The following is a 19,456-nucleotide window of genomic DNA, read 5'->3' on the forward strand; positions in this document are numbered from 1 at the left end:
GACGATCATAGCTGATGTTGAATGTAATAGTCGCAGGTGTATATCGGTCAAGTTTGTTTGCGAGTGACATGTGGTTCAAATAGCTCACTTCCGCATGCTTTCTTCTCCCGATGAAATAAGATTATTATGTAGTATCTTATTTTGAATGAGATATGAAGAATAAATGCATAATATTCGCATTCAAAAATCTCAACCAAAACGATTGAAATATGTTCACGAATATGATCAGAAAATGACTGTGAAAAGAAGTCAAATATTACTCTAAAACAATTAAAGCTCAATTTTACAATGATATCAAATATGAATAAAAAGCGATTCGAAATAGGAATCATAAATGATTATTCAATAATAATCACATTTAAGGTACATTTTTCTCCCGACGATACATTAATTTTCGAATAGAAAATGCTTTTAAATTTGAACGTTTTTAATCATCTTGGGGTATGATATTTAAATATTTTTTGGTCAAAATTTTCAAAATATGCTGGCTGGGTATCTGAAGTAAAACTGCATTATTACCCGCTCAAGGTAATTGGTGTTAGCCTGCGTATCCCTTTTGCTTCTTTTGAATGAAAATTAGTTCAGAATAGAACCATATGCATATGAATTATTGCGCAGCCTTGTAACACTATTAAGCACACAAAACAAACAACAACAGCATTTCAAATGTACAGCTGGATGTGTAATGTTCGGTTTCACCCGAACATAGACTTCCTTACTTGTTATTTTAAACTTTAGATATACCTCTAACGACTTTAGTTCTTGCATACGAACCGTGTGAGGAATCTCATACAATTTGGGGTTGAACTTTAATCTAAAATAACTACTAAGTGAGTCAACATAAAAAAAATCATCTGCACCGTTTTTGTAGGCCGTGTAACATTGAAATTAAGGCCTGAAATGTTTATACGCTATCTCTTCGGACCAATGAGAAGAAAAATATTTTTTTTGGCCCACCCTAATGTACAGATTTGCGCGATAATACTTTATTTACTTGCATTTTTTTATATTTGTGGTTTTCAATTTTTCTCCTGTTCTTACTTCTATTTGCAGCTTTTCGAATTTGTTTTTATTCAATTAAGTTCTACTAATTGTTTTTAAATGTTTATATGGAAATATTTTTATGTATGTGTGTGTGACGGTGTGCTTCTGTTTACACTTAGTTTTTTGTTTATTCCTGTGATTTATATTTTTTATTAATTTTGTTTCCTAAAATTCAATTCCTTAGTTTATCTTCTTTTTTATTTATACATTCAATTTGTAAATTTTTGTGAAAAAAACTATTTGGAAATTTGTATGTTTATATTTTCTTTGCAAAAATAATAAATTTAAAAAGATCTTAATAAGAAACATCAAATGAGCTTCTCATTGCGATGAGACCAAGTGTTCTGCAAATATTTTTTGTATGACTAACAACATCCAACAGAGTTTGCTCTCTCTGACTTCAGCTTTGGAAGCAGATTTTAGTCTGCGTCCTCGGTCTGAAGAAAAATAAAATCCTAAAATCAATTTCTTTTCAGTCGAAAAATTTGGTGCGGAAAAAAATGTTTTTATCTTCCAGAATGAAGCCAAATAAATAAAACGGCAAAAAAGAAATAAAAAACAGGAAAAAATCTAAAATTTGGACACACTCATCTAAAGTTCGAGGACAAAGCCCCCTTTGGCAAATGTTGAGGCATCCATGGCCTGCGATATCCTCGACTATTGTGTTAACCATATAATCAAAAATACATCAGTCTCCATTCGAAAAATCCATTTAGTTGTAACTATAATACGTTTATTTCTCCCATTTACTCTCCGCTGCCTTTTTCTCCCGTTTTTCTCTCACTCGTGCTGTTTTTTTCTTTTCCCCACTTTATTCATATCTTTCTCCACCTCACAATTTCCCTCTCTCTACGCCCTGGCGTCTCCCCACCCTGTCCTCTTCTTCTACCCTTGAACTTCTCTCACCCTATCCCCATTCCCTCCAGGCAATAATTAAATTATTTATCAAATTTTAAGCCAACGGTTTCATAAATCGTTGTTTTGAAATAGCTCGATCTTTGGTCCACTTCCCGGAAGAAACAGTTTCCAAAATATTAACCTATTCAAAGATAATTTAAAAGAAATCACGCCATTAGTAAGATTGTTTAGAATAGTTCGCTTACAGTTCCAACTGCGGAAAAAAATAAAAATGCGCCATAAATAAGATTATTTCGAATGGAACGGCCCCTCGTCCACTTTCCATATAGTTCGGTATGTAACTTTGACATTTAAATGTTTGAGTTAGTCCCTGTTGATCTTGGTATGCGATTTGTATATATAACGGTATGCCTCAACTTGAGAGAAAGTGATTTTTGGCAGTAAACTTCAGATTTTTAATATGTATTCGAAATTCCGAATATACTTCTTTTCTGTGTGCTCATTTGGATCAAAAAAAATATATTAAAACCTATCTAACACGTAGAAGCTCACATTAAGATACTAAAGGAATTCAGGGTTTTGTTCTAAGGGCCAAGAACCACCTTTTTCATTTATAACTTTTTCTTTTTATTTAATTTTATATTGACAATTGCTGATTACTGAAAAAATGAACTACGGCTTTTGATATTGAGCTTTTGCAATGACATAGCAAATGAAATGCATGTAAGTGTATTGAAAAAAATGTGCCGTAAACCTCATACCTTTCATTAATGGGGCTTAACAATAATGTGACGAATTTTTAAAAATTCATAAAATCTGAACAACCAGCTCTATATTGACCGTTCTTGACAAGTTTTCAGAATATACCGTTTGTCATATACATATGTAAGCATCTGGTAAAATTTGAAGCTTTAAGCTCCTAAAACGAGGAAGAAATTAAGAAAAACCTTTTATCTGAGCAATTGATTGCATATCTGAGCGATTTCGACCACTTTTCGAGACAACAGTGTTATGAGGTATACAGGCAGGTGTAGGTAAGAATGCTGTGAAATATCAAGCTTATAGCTGTTAAAATAGGAAAAAATTATGAAAACACTATCAATCGAAAATTCGATTGTATGGGAGTTATAAACTATAGAAATCCGATCCAGTCGATTCCAACAAATGATTAATCAGTCACCCAAATATACTCACTCGCCAAATTTTTTCAATATATCTCAAAAGTGGAGGGGCTAGTTTGCGTTCAAACAGACAGGCAGACGGATATGGCTACATGAACTCAGCCTGTCGTCCTGGCAATTTCGGTATACCTATTGGTGGATTTATCTCATTCCACTAAAGGACATACAATTTTCGAGAATCGGACCTAATTTAATGTACCATTTTATTTTCATGAAAGGTATAAAAGGAGAAATTTGTGCGGTACGTCGATAGATTTCGCGTCTATGAAACATAGTCGTGAACTCTACCTACTGAGCAAGCACATCTGTATAAGAAAACTATAACAACATATATGATAACATTTTTTTTTAACATTTTCGGCAGTAAGTTTAAACTTTGCAGTTTTGTTATAAAACTAGAAATATATACAAATTTTTATTTTTAGATTTTTTAAACTTTTTGGTTTTGCTTTGAAACAATTTTGAGATTTTTTACTAATTATTCAGTTAGGTTTAAATTTTAAACCAAATAAAATTAGATAACAGAGTTTTCAAATTTGGGGGAAGAACGTTTGAAAAATTGCTGAAATCAATGAATTTATCAAAATTTTGGCTCATATTCTAACCCTGTGGCTTTTTGATTTTAAAAACAAAATAATTTAAAAAAAAATTATAACCTTTCAGATTTTTCAAAAACGTTTGGAGCGCTGATTCATATGGTTTTTAAACAAGATTCATAGGAGAAGAATATTGAAACTAAGAAAAACGATATGATTGTTTTAAACTTGTATAATATGGTTGGGTTATGTGCATAAATTTAAGTATGTATCGTCGGCGTTCAAGCAAAAGTCACTAAGTCCATATTTGGCATTTGAGTTAATGACAGCAAATATTCTCAAAAAGAAACAATTTCGACAGGCAAACCTCATCAAATCCATTTCAGCACGTATAGCTGCTGGCATACTTAAGATTTAATCACCATGTCGCATGCAAACCTTTTTATGACAGGCTAAAGTCATTAAATCAATGGGACTTAGTAATTTTTACCAGAACGTCGACGATATGAACTGCGCTGTATTTTTTCATATTAAGTTACTCATACGACGCGTCGCCCTGTTGGTTTTTCTCAGCCGCCTCGTGAGTTTGTGTGTTCCTTCCACAAAATATTTTCCAATAGATAAGAAAGGGGGTCTTATTGCCTACAAATAGAATCATTTTCCATAGCTCCAGATAGCCCAAAGTTAGAGCTTAATAGTGCAAATTAAGGGTAACATTTTTTTCATAAAAGAACACCATTAAAGTATCCGCTGTTGCGATGCATTTTCTCTTGCCGATAAAAGTATTTCAGACTTATTACTAAATAATAATATTATTTTCAGCTCCCACTTCAAGCAAACACTAACTCCAACAAAACCCCTTGACACATACATATGTAAGTAATAAATGTGAGAAAATAGACAATAACAAAATGTACAATAAATATGAAAATGTACCAGTGAATTGGAAAACAGTTGTTGTATTTCCTATGTATTAAACTTTTTGACTTTTTAGCGTTGGAATTCCGCATACACTTCAGGTATTCCGGTTATAAAAGCTTTGCTCACACTCACTTAAATTTTAGCAGTCAAATTTGTTTTGCGTGCTTTAACAAAATATTTTTTCGTTCTAACATAAATTTGTTTTTCCGCTTTAATGTTTTTTTAATTTTCTATAATTTTACATACACAAATAGTGAATTGTGATCTACACAAAAAAATCCTATTCCTATTTTCGTCCAAATGTATTTTTAACTTTAAATTTCTTTCACTTTCAAAGAATTATTTGGTTACACAAACTTTTCAAAAGCGCGTCGCAATTTGCATTTAAGCTATTTGAAACGTTTGCTTTGAGAATCCTTTGCAGACTGTTTAGTTTATGGTGCGTAGCAGGGTTTTTGCTTGAAAATTCCTGATAGATTTGTGTGGTGCATTGGCGTAAAGGCCAACGGCAATATTGTTGGTTGGATACTTAATTCACCACAGCAATAACAATATTGGCTGAGAGAGTTGCACATATATATATATATATATGTATATGTGTGTGTGTGTGGGAGCTGAAGAATATTTTTCCTGGGTCATCTTGAGAGCAACATATGCACATTGCTATGTATGTACAGATCAGGCATGCTTAACGAACGAAACGATATCATTTCGTTACGATTCGTTAAGCATGCCTGGTACAGATGTACATATAAAGTAAAAACGAAAAAAAATTGTAAGTGGAAAACATGAATGAAAATGTTTATAGCTCATGGGTGTAGTAGGGATTTAATACGTATTAATGTTTAGTGGTGATTACAATTTCGTATACTGAACGTAGATGTAGATGCATGACAATTAAGACACCAATTCAAATTAAAGTTTTTAAATAAATTTTTTCGACGAGAATGCTGAATATGTACATACATAGATTTATAGGTAGACTTAGATGTAGAGATAGAGGTAGAGGTAGAGGAAGAAATAGACGTAGACACAGAGGCAAAGTTGTAGACGGTGGATAAAGAAGAGGGAAAGTGAGCGGGGTGTTAGAGCAAAAAGCAATAAAGAAAAAAATAAAGAATGAAGGAAAAGAAAATCTAGAGTAAGTAGGAACTGAAAGACGCTGCAATGATCGTACATCCTAAGATAAAGGTTTGAGAAAAGGCGTCTCGATTTAATGGCTAACCAACGGATATTACGCATGATGAGCAAGGGTTCGAAGTGGTCAAGCAAGTCGTTCACGTTGCTGTCGTAGAGTGTTTTGCATTTGCAGCTGCAACAATAACGTTCTGTTTTAGCTCCATTTAATTATTAAGCCAGTTTTAAAGTTACTTTCTCATAAGATATTTTACATACAATGATCCGTGCACAAATCTGAATTTATTGAGCATTATAGACTGTCCTAAGGTACGTTGTCTCCATAAATACTACATTCCAGTGTCCATTGTAGGCCGTAGCTAACTCATATATCTTAAAAAAGGCTAAGATCATTTTCGTTAAATGAAGGACACGGTCTTCTACAGACTTTGGAAAATTAAAAAAATTATTGTTGTTAATCCAATGTTAAATAAATCCTTTAATAAGACCACTGCTCAGACGAAACTATTTTGGCCCTATCCAAACAGCACCTTATAATATAATTAAAATATTTAATATATAACTTTTAACACACTGTCCTAAACTAATTCACCACTTAAGTACCACCACTCTATAACGTCCTTCAAACCCGAAATTGTTTCTGCCATGACTTGTACATACATACATACTCAGCACTCATGCGCACACAAGCGGCCTATGTAAATAAAACAACACTTCTATTTGTGCTACTCACTTTCTCTCGCTGGCTTAATTTCAAAACAAACTGTTGGACATGGTTAAAATCATAATAAAAACAAAAGATTTGCTCAAATACCAACAAAAACATTACACAAAAGTATTCTGTGTAAGCTAAGTAGTGCCAATAAAAAGCAAGGGATGAGGAAAAAACTAAAAATTATTTGTAAAAATGCATTTTACGATGGATAAGTACCCGCATTTTATGCAATACTTGTTCTTGGCGGAGTGGCACAAGAAGATGAATGCTGAAATGCCTGAGAGTGCAAACTTGTAAACGGGTGAATTGACTTGGTGGCAGAATGTTGGCAAATATTCTTGAATCTGCCGAGTTTATATTACCCGCAGTTCATACTCGAGACTTCTCCGCTAAAGAAATGTACTCCCTTTCACTTCCAGCTTTTGATGGGACCGCTGTTCAAGTCGGTTGAGCATCTACCAAACCATATGGGAGATATTTTGGACCAGTGCGCACTTCATAGTTGGGCATAGTGCACAAAACTAAAATTTTTAGCTAAATATTCAGTACTATGGGTACTTCACTACTACTAAACTTTTTGGTTCATATTGGACGTTTTTCTGTATCCACTAAATATTTCTGGATATCTTCACTTAAAACAATTTAGTTGTGATGATAAGTGAGCTACAATAGGGTATACGAATCTCAACTCAATTCAGAATAACTAAAAAACATGATTTATAAGGAAACGGGTTTCTCTTATCCCTGTTCTTTGAAGACAAACCGGTTTCGTCGACAAATCGGCTTGGGCGTTGTTCACCTCGGCCTAAGCCAAATTCGGTTTGGCTGCAAAGGAAACTTGACAAGGGAAGGTGGAAAACTATTCTTATTTGCATCAGTTAGAGTTGGTATTATTCGGATACATTTTTTTAAGAAGAATAATTTTCTAAGTGGGTTCGAATAAATACGCCCTGAATAAATTTTTGATAAGCAATTTGTTTTGAAAAAAAATATTTTTATCTTTTTAGTAAGCTTTCCCATCTATTTGGGAGTAGTGCATTATTTCTTATTATTATTTTTATCCTTTATTCGTTATTCGAATAAATTTTGCCCAACTCTGGCAACAGCATTCCACCCTGGTGGAAAACCAACTAAGAAATCCGTAAAGCATTATTATAATCTGGGTTTTGCTCTTCAGTATAATTTTCTCGAAAAATAATTAGTTCATAATAACCAAGAAGCTGCTAATCACTCACATCATCATAACTATCAATGAATTTATTTTATTTTGCTATATTATTTCGGAAAAATCGCTTATCGCCTTTTTGATAAGAATTGCATAACTTTGTATACAAATGTATACATATTTATATATATACGGATTTGATCATCATTGCATCTAAACATCTTAAAACGCTTGACTAATTAAAAATTAAATATTAGGGTGGACCAAAAAATATGGTTGCAATATTGCTCAGAACATACAAAATAATATCTAGCCTATAAACATTTCAGGTTTTTATTTTAATGTTTAGAGGTGCCTCATCATGACTCTTGGCTTTGGTTTAACCATACAAACCATATGGCGAATCTCATACAAATTGAGATTGAACTTTAGCCTCGAATAATTACTTAACTCAAACTTAGCAAAATCCAGCGAAGAATAACTCTTGCCAATAAATTCTACTTTGGCTTAATTATGCTATTGAAAAGTAAAGTGATCTCTCGGCAAATGAAAATCAAGCACCATAAGTCACTTATTGTTCCCATCCTGCTATATGGTGCAGAAGCATAGACACTGACAACATCTGATGAAGCGCTTCTGTGAGTGCTCGAACGAAAAGTTCATCGAAAGATTTACGGATCTATACGCTTTATCGGCGGAAAATACCGAAGAAAATTTAATGATGAGCTGTATGAGCTTTGTGCTTATCAAAACACAGTGGCTACGCCACGTTATCCGAATAAAATATGATGATCCAGCTAGGGACGGGAAGTAGTGAGCTGCTTGAACCGCATGCCAAAGAATCGCTCTGGCCATTCCCATATGAATGGCGATCAGAAGCTTTCCCCACTTTCGTGGACTTCTACATACGGCTCCACCCTCCAGCCAAGAAAGTATTTTATCGAAACCCCCTTATGGAAGCAGACGGAGTGGACTGCCCCCACTCCGCTGGAAGGACTAGGTGGAAAACGATTTAAATTCCCCTGATGTTATCAATTGGTGCCAGTTAGCAAAGCAAAGACGTTTATACGGTTAAGCCCCAATTTAAGTAAGTACGAACAATTTTTTCATCATACCAAAATGAATAAACAAAATTTGATGGTCCAGCCCAATAAACGTATTCGGGTTGAATGATTTTAAGAAAGTTTGCAAAAATGTTTACCCCTCGCGCTCTCTCTACTTCTAACTTGTCTAGTACACGCAATAAGCGACATATGAAATCCAATTTTCTAGCACATCGAATCAAAAGAGTATCGAAAAGATTTTCTTGATCCGTCAAATTTAGTAAGTATATACTGTAACGATTTTACTTGCAAATCCTCTTATTTGCCCTTTTGCTAAGTTCATATCACTAAACTGTTGAATAAATAACTCCAGAAAAATGGCCTTTATTAAAGTACTTCACAATAACACTTATACTTTGCAACTAGCTGGCTTAATAACCAAACTGATAGCTTAAACTGACTTTCAAAATAATACTGCTATGGCTCGCTAGATAGCGTCTTAATCGAAACTGCTTGATAGCTCAAATCAAACTGAATTCCAGCGCCTCTACATTTTTGCCTTTTATACTCTCTGATTTCAACGTTCGCATCTTCTAAGAGCTTCCATTTCCAGAATCTACTAGTTGCCATCAGCTCTCAAACTTCTCAGCTGTAACTACAATTGCACTATTTTAAAGCTTCTCTCATTGCATACTTTCAGGAGTATCTCAGATATATGCATGTGTTTGTGCATTGATTCTCCGTTGCTCTTATACGTACATGGTACATATGTGTAGACGCAATTATTGTTTCGTTTATGTAGATACATAATGATTGTTCTATGGATGTACATGATATCACTGTTTAGCATCAGCTTAGAGATAGCAGCACCCCTTAGTTTTGCTAATATTCGTAACAATACTATATATGATATTAAAACATCGCTAAACTCTTTCGTTTTTTCGCCAATCTTTTATTCGCAGTACAAATACAGCTGCGTAGAATAAGGCAATCCCTAGCGTATAATCAGTTGCATTTATGAATCGTTGCAACAGTGAGTAAATCGGCAGAAATTCATACGTAGCTGAAACATATGTACATAGGTACCAGGGCCTTACCGAGACTGGTGCAAGCGGTGCGGGGGGCCCCCAAACCCCTGAGTCGCAAAAGTTTCACCGAAAATGCAACAACTGCCACCGCTAAACGATCGTTTTCAAAATTAAACTTGATCAAAAATTATTTGCGAAGTTCGATGGGTAATGAAGGATTAAGTGGACTGGCAGTTCTATCTGTTGAAAATGAAAGAGCTCGGAGTATTGATTTTTCAAAAACAATCGATGATTTTGCGAGTATGAAAAGTAGAAAAAAACTTTTCTAGAACGAGAGACACAAGAAACTCACAACATTTGCAAGAAAATTTGAAGTAATAATGTTTCTGAGATTTTACATTGAGCATTAGTCATTAATTTGCTAGTGATATAAGCAGGGCCGTAGAGAGAAAATCCCGGCCCGGGACTAAACGGGCCCCCTATAAAAAATCCACTAATACATTTGACTAACTTGAATTAACGACGTCTCATTCATGAATCATTATTGATAGATTACATCAAAAAAAATGTTTGGCCATATCAACTAAATTATTTTTAGACTAAGTGCTGACAATAAAATTAACACAGAATATTTACTATTTACACAATATTACTGTAACGTAGAAATAAAATTCTCTTTTAAAAGCCACATATTGTTTCAAATAATCTTTTCTAGTTATTTGGTAACATTTTAAAACATTTCTGATAAATTTAATGATGATTATAAATTTTAATTATTCAGTATAGAAAGTTCGGATATGAAAGAGTGTCTTTACTTGCTTTTTTCGCTGCAAAATTTTTATAATAATATCAAAATTTAACTGTCTTGCCAAAACGGATTCAACACAAAGCGTGTCAAGTTCTGAAACTCGCTCTTGAGATGAACACGATCTATGAAAGTTTTTGATTCTTGAAAGGACGCTGAAGGAACGTTGTACACTAGCTACAGTGACAGGTATAGTGCAAAAGATACGTAAAGCAACACAAATGTTGGAGAAAATCGTATACAGATTTTGAACATATGTAGATAGCATTTAGCAACTTTAATGGTGGCAGACCTTTATCAAAATTTGCTTCGTAAATGTGTTTCAAGTGAATTATTTCATATTCTAAGCTTTGATAAATGTCCGACTTGTATTTTTCGGCAAATTTTGCTGCGCTCGCCCGAACCGTAGTTTCATCCATGTCTTCAAATTGCCACAAAAAGGAAAACGGCTCGCTCCCATAGCTGCAAATCGTTCAGTAATGCCAGTGATTACCGAATCAACGATGACCAGGAATGTATTATTTTTAAAATCAGACTTTGAATCATCCGTAATCATCTCATTTAAATCATCTTCAGAACGTCTTTTGGGTTTTCTCTTTCGAATGTCCGGAAACTTTTGCGAGATGTTCCATTGAATAGCAACTGTTTTGCATTCGTTTAAAATTGTTTCCCATTGGTTCCTGATCAACTTCAAATCAGCTTATAAGGTATCTCGATGTCGGACCTCAACATCTATGGTGGTGTCTCTAGCTTGGAGGACCACGTTTCTTTCATTAATGGTAGTCAGTATTTTCAACCAAATTGAGGACAGCAAGATACATTCGAACTTGTTGATGTACTTGAGAATGCCGGTAACATCTCCGTATGCTTGCGCAGTCAAATTTGGCTTTTGGCTGAAAGACTATGAAGAGAGCTCGGTACATTTTTTTTTTTTTTTGAGGATGTCCTATCGTTGTTGAGTGCTGCTGAAAATAGTAAAACATTTTTGTACAACGCTGAAGAAAGTAATTGCAGCCGTACAATATTCTGCAGCATCAACACCATATAAATTGAGACTGTGGGTTGCATAAGGCGAGTAATCAGCATTCGAGTTTTTGTCGAGAATGTAACGTAGTGCTCCGCTGTAAGCTGCTTTCATATTGACGCCGTTATCGAACCCTTGTGCTTTCTTGCCTTGATCTAATATAGTTTCCCTCACGTGCGTTGCACAAACTCGTTCTGAATGTCTGGGGAAAGATAGTGAACTTAAAAACGTTTGTTCTGCTGTTGTGAAATCCAAACTCTCCATGATCTCTAAGTATCGGCTCATATTGGCTTATGAGATCTTAGATGCCCAACAAATTTCCATCGTTTCGTTCACCAAGATATATTCTTTCGCCTTTAAAAGCTTGGCCTCTTTCACCCAAAAAGAAAATAGTGTCCAAAATTCTATATAAAATTTCTTTCCACTTTTGAGTTTCAGTGATTAGCTGTTCATTGATAAGTGTATCAATTGTAGCCTCCTTTTGAATTAGATTTTGTAAAGATCGCCATTGAATATAACATTTAATGTAATCTTGAGTATTTTCGTGTGATGGCAGTTTATCGTATAGCTTCTTCCATTCCTGGAATTTCGAATATCCGCCAGGACAATAAATTCTTAGGTCGATTTAAAGTATTGGTGCTTAACAGACGACATGGTAGGCAAAAAAAAAGCATTGCTACTGGCACTTCACACTAACCAGTCACGCTCCACTTTGTCTCCATTTGGCAAGATTCTGTTTAACAACGAGGTAGGAAATGCCTCGTCATGACAATCACTTGGAAAAATAACAGGACACTTTTGATGACCTCGACGAATTATTTCGTTGACTTCTTCAGATCGCAAAAACTCATTATTCATGGTACCGATATCGAAGTATTTTAAATAATCTGGACTTTGATACAGAGTTGGTGGTATTGTTGGAAGACTTTTTGAAGATGAAACTTCATCAGTGTCACCACGAAAACTTTACGATATCGGATTCATGTAAACATACATTTTTGTTTGATGTTTTTATTGTCTCCTCAGGCCCAGACAAAAAATCATTATCAATATTCGTTGCTTTTAAAATTCGGCTTAAAATTTGCTCACGGAACAACTAAAGACTCTCCTGAATTAAAAAAAATGTCTTAGTACCTCTAAATCGCGGGCCCGGGGGAATCCCCCCCAGCCCCTCCCCCCCTCTCGTCGGGCCTGGATATAAGAATATTTATTTTTTTGTAACGCTAATCACAAGTGATTAATAGTACGACAATTTGGCTGTAAAAAGTATGTAGAGAAGCTATGTATGCAACATAATATAAAAATATCGTACAAGCAAAATCTTTTATGTCGTATAACCTTTTTTTAGAAAAAGGGCCTCCTGTGAATTTTACACAAGGGCCCCCACAACCTCCGGTACGGCCCTGTTAGGTATACACAGCAACGTACTATACTACTTACGGTTGTTATGGGGACCTACAAAACGATTTCCTAACAAATAACATGCGTTATTTCCCATTGAATCACATCCAAGAATTGAATCGTTAAGCCCGCTCACATCAAGCGATAACCAAGATCGCTTCATAGTGATGCACGATTGTAAAAATAATAATCGGTTTTACTCATATATTGATTGAATCATAAGGGAGTAAAGCTGGAGACATTGGTGCTTTATTGGTAACCGTATCAGTAACCTTATAACAGCTGATTCGACCAACCTTATGAGAATCAATGCAATCGATTATTGGTGTCGCTAAGGTCGTAACCGTATCGTAGCCAACCAATTGGGTTTTGGTTTAAGCCGGAGTCATTGGTGCCGTATGTCGTATCGCTGTATCCGTATCCCTAACGTAATCAGCTGTTTATCGTTACGACGGTAAACCAAAACCCAATTGGTTGGCTACGATACGGTTACGACCTTAGCGGCACCAATAATCGATTGCATTGATTCTCATAAGGTTGGTCGAATCAGCTGTTAAAAGGTTACCGATACGGTTACTGATAAAGCACCAATGTCTCCAGCTTTAAGAGTCATTGGTACCGTTTGTCGTATCGCTGTAGTCGTATCCCTAACGTAATCAGCTGTGTATCGCATAGTGTACCTATACAAGTGTGTTCACTAAGCGATAAACGTCAAAACTACAAACAGCCTCGCTCACCCGATGGAAATCTCAGGTCTAGAGTCGCATTTTTGGTCTCAACGACAACATTTTTGTCTACCAATCGTCTCGACTTTTTCAATTTTTCAATCATTCGGCGCATTCGGTAATGGTATCCATTTTGAATTCGCTGTCATTCCGAATCCAGCGAGTGCCTGTCAGAATGCTTGACAGATAAGTCAACACACATGTACTTGTACACTATGGTGTATCGTTACGACGGAAACCAAAAACCAATTGGTTGGCTACGATACGGTTACGACCTTGGCGGCACCAATAATCGATTGCATTGATTCTCATAAGGTTGGTCGAATCAGCTGTTATAAGGTTACCCCTTGCTTATCTCTTACGAGGCTCATTTACTCTGCCAAATAAAACGAGCTTATAGCTTTCAGCTTTTTCCTCATTTCGGCCGAAACCTCTTTGTCCTCATATCGGTTAAAGTAGTGAAGGTTTCTCAAGGCAAAATTTTTGACAGCAAACTTCTTTCGTTCTGTTTCTACGGCATCGAAGATCCATGCCATACGCTCCCTATCCTGCTCGATTGGGTCGACCACGGTTTTCATAGCTGAAATCGCTGTTGTATTAACAGTGGAGCGAAGCAATGTTAACACAACGACAACAATAACAACAGCTGACATCATCGTAATTTTCTCCGTTTTACTTCTCTACTACCTTCGATCTCCACAACCAACTCATCGGCTGTAGGTCTTTCTTCTTCCCCTACTTGCGACCCTATTCTCCTCCTCTTTCTTTCTTGTTGTTTAGGTTTCAGCTCACATATAAAGCGTTGAACTATTAGTACGAACAAACATATACAAGTATTGATAAAACCGGTCTCTTTACTGTCTGACTGTTCGGCATCACTAAGGTAGCTTGCAGCGTATTTTGAGCAAAATTTCTTGTTATTTGTTTAGTTTCTAGTCCACTTTCATCTCATTTCAATTGCGAAATTGACTGAAGCGGTTTAAATTGGAATAGATAGTCTGACTGACTAAAAGCAAGTTGTGATGCGGAATCAAATGCTCAACTTTGTTTGGTAAGTTTAAGGCTAAAAAATATATTAACGAGATGCAAAAATTTTAATTTTATTTCATAATTTTTCAGTTTATCACTGTTAGTGTTTATTCAAATATGTGAAATACCGTTTGCCAAAAGTCAAGCGGAAACAGAACCCTGTACTGCACCGAACGGCGCACGAGGCTATTGTCTTATATATACAGAGTGTGCCAATTTAACACAATGGCGCGATCAAAATAATTTAAGTAATTCGAAGGATGTGGAGAAAATGTTTTGCAGAACTGATGTAAGTAGCATAATTACAAGGTGAAAGCCTGCATGGCACACGCATCGCTGATGCGAGACCAGGAACATACATACACGACTTTGAAATTGTTTTCCTCACAGCTGATGTTTATCGACAAATGTAATAAAAGCGCAGCAGTGTGTAACACTTTTTTCCGACTAGCAACATTTAATGCAATCGAAAGTGCGATATTGATTTAATTAGCGCTTATTGAGATGTAGAAACTTAGTAGAATAAAGTAAGTCAAGTTTTAAGACTACGGACCGGTGGATTGAATGGAAATCCTCACTCTAAGATCGCTAGATACTGACTGGAACATTTTCAAAGATATTAATTAAAGGAGGAGATGAATATTTTAAAAGCCCTACACGTCCGATCTTCTTATATTTTTCGTCACATTTGATGAGTGATGGAAGATTTGGGAGCCTGGAAAGTATTTTCAGTGGCATTCGACATAGGTAGCTACGTAACGCTAAATAAGATGAATTAAGGGAAAAGTGGCATTGCCATGTCTAGTTCTTGTCAATGTAAGCGGAAAATACTTCCCACAATTTTTAGATTGTTCTGTCTGAATGCCATTAGGAGGAATTTTCAGTCATACCAGTACGGCCTTTTATTAGTTAGGACGAAATCGAATACGGGCCTGTTTAGTTCGCAGCGATGTGTTCATAACTGCTTTAGGCGCGCACAACTCATTTGTAAATTGCCTTCGATCACGCCTATAAATCTTCCGGAGAAGTTCTCTCGAACAGAATATACGATACACCTGTATACCGATTGTTCGAAGTTAACGGAGGGAGTAGGATCTGCTGTATACTGTACCGATCCAGAAATGAGTAAATCCTACACGCTGATAAATTACTGTAGCGTACTTTATGCGAAAATTGTAGTCGTGACGAAAGCATTAGAAATTCTGGAGGCTGAAGAACTCGTGCTTAGGCTGTAGTTGTACATACATATATACTGGACTCTCAGTCATATGGGGCCGATGAGTTGACAAAGGAGGGTGCAGCTTTTGATGAAAATACAGAAGACGTCCCAATCCGTTTGGGTGAAACAGGAATTGCATATTATTAATCAAGCAGAAAAAGTGTGAATTGAAGCTGCAAAATCTCAGGATCATATCACGTCTTGCGATATTAGATTAACAAAGTCTATAACTATCGCTAAACAGACAACACTGGAAGTTCATGATGGCCGTGCTAACGGTACTGCTTTATGTGATTACAAATTAGGACTCGTGTCGTTAGCTAAAAATACTACTGCATATATCTATAATACAATAATAACCAGCTATTCTTGATTCCAGCAAATTCATGTCTGCTGCAACCACACCAATCCCTACTTCACCGACCCCGATCATCTGTCACATTTAAACCCTCAAGGTTTGGCCATACTGAACTCAATGCCTTGTGTGCGCGCACGAAGTGATCGTGTGGCCAATGGTGAAAACGCAATACTAGGTGAATATCCGTTTATGGCACTACTACGCTATAACGTACCAAAGCGGCCATTCCTGTGTGGAGGCTCACTGATAACAACTAGATTTGTGTTAACGGCAGCACATTGTATAAGATCGGACTTGTAAGTAGTGCCCATGGTTGACACATTTAACATGAGTAGTCAGTTTTTGACATTTTTTTTTTGTGAATTTGACAATTAACTAAAGAATTATGTTAAATAACTGCCTACACTTTCATAAGTACATCATATCATCAGAGTGGTAATTTTGCGACAGTAATATGTGTATGTATAACTTCTCATATTTAAGGATTGGCGTGCGCTTGGGTGAGCATAATCTCTCAACAGAAATAGATTGTGTAGGAGACACGCTTTGTTTGCCACCAGCAGAAGATTACGTAATTGAACAAAAAATTAAACATCCGAATTACAATAAGCCTAGATGGACGCATGATGTGGCTTTACTGAAATTAGATCGTGAGGTCGAATTTAAAGGTTATTTATTAATTTGTGAGTTTAAAAAAAGAAAGTATAAATTGTAATTATATTTTCAGTGCATATCAAACCTATTTGTTTGCCCATAACACCACTGGTATATGAGTACAGTAATTTACCCACTTATTACACAATTGCTGGTTGGGGACATACCGAAAATAGTAAGCCAAAGAGTCTTTCGTTAAATAAATCCACTTATTTCTCCCAATTTCGTAATTTTTTAGCCAGCAACACTGAAGTTTTACAACATGCGAAGGTTCCGCACCAAGAACGTTCTATTTGTCAGTCTATTTTTGGTCCCCGTGGCGTTGGCATCACTTACGATCACATTTGTGCTGGTGGTGAGCGTAAAATCGATACCTGTAAAGGTGATTCCGGGGGACCACTTTTTGCCGCTGCACCATTTAAGAAAATAAATGGTGTTACCTTGAAGCGTATCGTTCAGTATGGAATTGTTTCGTTCGGTTTGATGGGTTGTGGTGGTGAGAATACAAAGTCGGCAGCTTATGCAAACCTCTTGCAATATATGCCATGGATTGTAGAAAATATAGCGTAGGGGCTGCACGATCATACCTGAAGAAATGTGATTCAAATACACATAAGTATATTTAAATATGTCTGGTATTATTTTCAGAAATAAAAACAGAAATTTTCAACATTCTAAAAATAAATTTACCATGTACTTGAGACTTGTGACTTTTTTCTGAATCAATGCTCAAATACTTTATAGAATGACTTTTACTGTAACCCACGTTTAAACATCCAAGTATAATGAAGAGCGAATAGCATTATCTTTCCATAACCATTTTAGTAGACACTCAAAAGTTCATAATTTTTGATTTGATATCGACTACAATAAGGAATACCCCGTTTACAGGGTATTTTAGCCTAAGCGCCACCACCCAGCGAGAATTGATTTCTAGTTTGATTCTTCTAGCTTAGATGTTTTGTTTCTGAATTACAAAAGACAAGCGTTTACATCTCAGATAGTTTGAGATAAACTGTTTAGGCTAACAAAAATAAAAATAAAAATAAAAATAAAAATAAATGTAAGGAGCGATAATCTCCGAAGAGATCTAAGGCCGAGCTTCTCTTCCAATTTGCGTCGTGCTCCTATTTTTTTCCTACAAATTGGCGGGATGGTACCTACTTGTTTAATGCCGACTCCGAACGGCATCTGCAAGACAGATGAGTTTTCACTTAAAGCCTTTCATGGCAGAAATACACTCGGAGTGCTTGCCAAACACTGCCGCCATATTGTGATGGTAGCGTGCTCCGCCTACCACACCGAAGATCCTGGGTTCACGCCCCGGAAAAAGCAACATCAAAAACTTTAGAAACAAGTTTTTTCAATTAGAAGAAAATTTTTCTAGGCGGGGTCGCCCTCGGCAACTTTTTAGACTAATGAAAGTAAAATTCCTTCTTTGGCTTGATGTGGGTTGCCGTGGTTAACCGTGTAGAAAGCGTATCACGTGTCACATGCACTGTCATATGGTGGCACTTTTACCATAGCTCACCTATATCTTACAGTTCGTTGGACGCATTTCGCATTTGGTTCATTTATGTTGGTCAACCACCCATCTGACTTCCATATTAAGGCCCTTTAACATGCCAACCTAATATAAACGCACGCAAGTCATTTTCTGTCAAAAATGTCTCATGCACATACAACTTGTATGTGAGCAACCCAAATTGAATTTGCTGCGTGAAAACCTAACTCGATTTCCAATTTTTGTTCTGCGTGACATTTAGATTTCACGTTTGCACACATGATTTACATTGTCGCAACGCATGCTTATTTGGGTTGGGCAAAAACGCCGGTTGTTTGCGTGCGGAAAAAAAACGCAGTGCGGTTTTATTAGGTTGGCATGTAAGAACGAATTTCTGGTATTATTGCAGGTTATTATTTCCCTACCACATCGATCAATTAAAAACAATCCGGCAGATGCAAGAATGGATTTCAAGTCAAAGCAGTTTATTTGTCGAAATAGTTAGCTATGACGATTTCCTACCACAAGGGTGGGTAAGTTTCCTGGGCCCGTAGTACGTGTTACGATCCGTGATCGAAACTCATTGTTTAATGGCATATGCGAACTAGCGACAAATAGTGCTCGTTAGATCCTTAGCTTATTATAACTTTTACAAATAGTTTGACAGTTGCACAGTTATCGCTTGATTAAAAATGGTATTCAGTCACTAATCGTTACACGTAATGTGGATGCTGCTATCGGCTGGCAAATGTTGATGCCTGGAGGTTGCTGTTCGACATTGCTCCGTTCAAAAATGCGGAGATTGGAGTGAAAGGCGTAAGAGTTTGAGACTTCAATTGTCGTGAACAAAAGTTGGCGTTTTCTAATAAACGTTGGAGGTGGAGGAAATATATTCTCTCTGGGACTAGGTTCAACGCGTTCCCGGAGCAAGTACACTACAAGGAGCTGCCCCAATCATGGCAACTTTTTAGAGATGTTCGACTAATTAATTGGGATTCACAAATCGCACACAGAAGATTGCTCGAGAATGCGCAATCTTCTGTGTGTGATTTGTGATGGCACAAATCACTCATACAAGAGTGCGCATTGCGCATGTAAACAAAAGATCA

At 36.2% G+C, this 19,456-nt stretch overlaps 2 protein-coding genes across 5 annotated transcripts in view; one reads left to right on the plus strand and one right to left on the minus strand.

Annotated features, from left to right (window-relative positions):
* Positions 1-4,977, minus strand: part of Cbp53E (Calbindin 53E) — a 262,990-nt gene extending 258,013 nt beyond the window's left edge. For 2 of the 3 annotated variants that reach the window (XM_067770610.1, XM_067770604.1), the window contains exon 1: positions 4,556-4,977. The gene's annotated coding sequence lies outside the window, so the exon portion shown is untranslated. The remainder of the gene's footprint in view (positions 1-4,555) is intronic. The other variant, XM_067770606.1, reaches the window with a different exon arrangement.
* LOC137243206 (serine protease grass-like) overlaps positions 1-17,544 on the plus strand; it is a 44,873-nt gene extending 27,329 nt beyond the window's left edge. Inside the window, exons 1-6 of one of the 2 annotated variants that reach the window (XM_067770602.1) lie at positions 14,495-14,634; positions 14,703-14,901; positions 16,211-16,485; positions 16,673-16,857; positions 16,917-17,018; positions 17,082-17,544. In XM_067770602.1, the coding sequence (XP_067626703.1) occupies positions 14,606-14,634; positions 14,703-14,901; positions 16,211-16,485; positions 16,673-16,857; positions 16,917-17,018; positions 17,082-17,413 (1,122 nt within the window). In that variant the 5' untranslated portion in view covers positions 14,495-14,605 and the 3' untranslated portion in view covers positions 17,414-17,544. Of the gene's footprint in view, positions 1-14,494; positions 14,635-14,702; positions 14,902-16,210; positions 16,486-16,672; positions 16,858-16,916; positions 17,019-17,081 lie in introns of those variants that run through there. The other variant, XM_067770603.1, reaches the window with a different exon arrangement.
* Positions 17,545-19,456: the final 1,912 nt, after the last annotated feature.

Source organism: Eurosta solidaginis, chromosome 3, assembly GCF_040869045.1.
Source record: "Eurosta solidaginis isolate ZX-2024a chromosome 3, ASM4086904v1, whole genome shotgun sequence".
Lineage (NCBI taxonomy): Eukaryota > Metazoa > Arthropoda > Insecta > Diptera > Tephritidae > Eurosta > Eurosta solidaginis.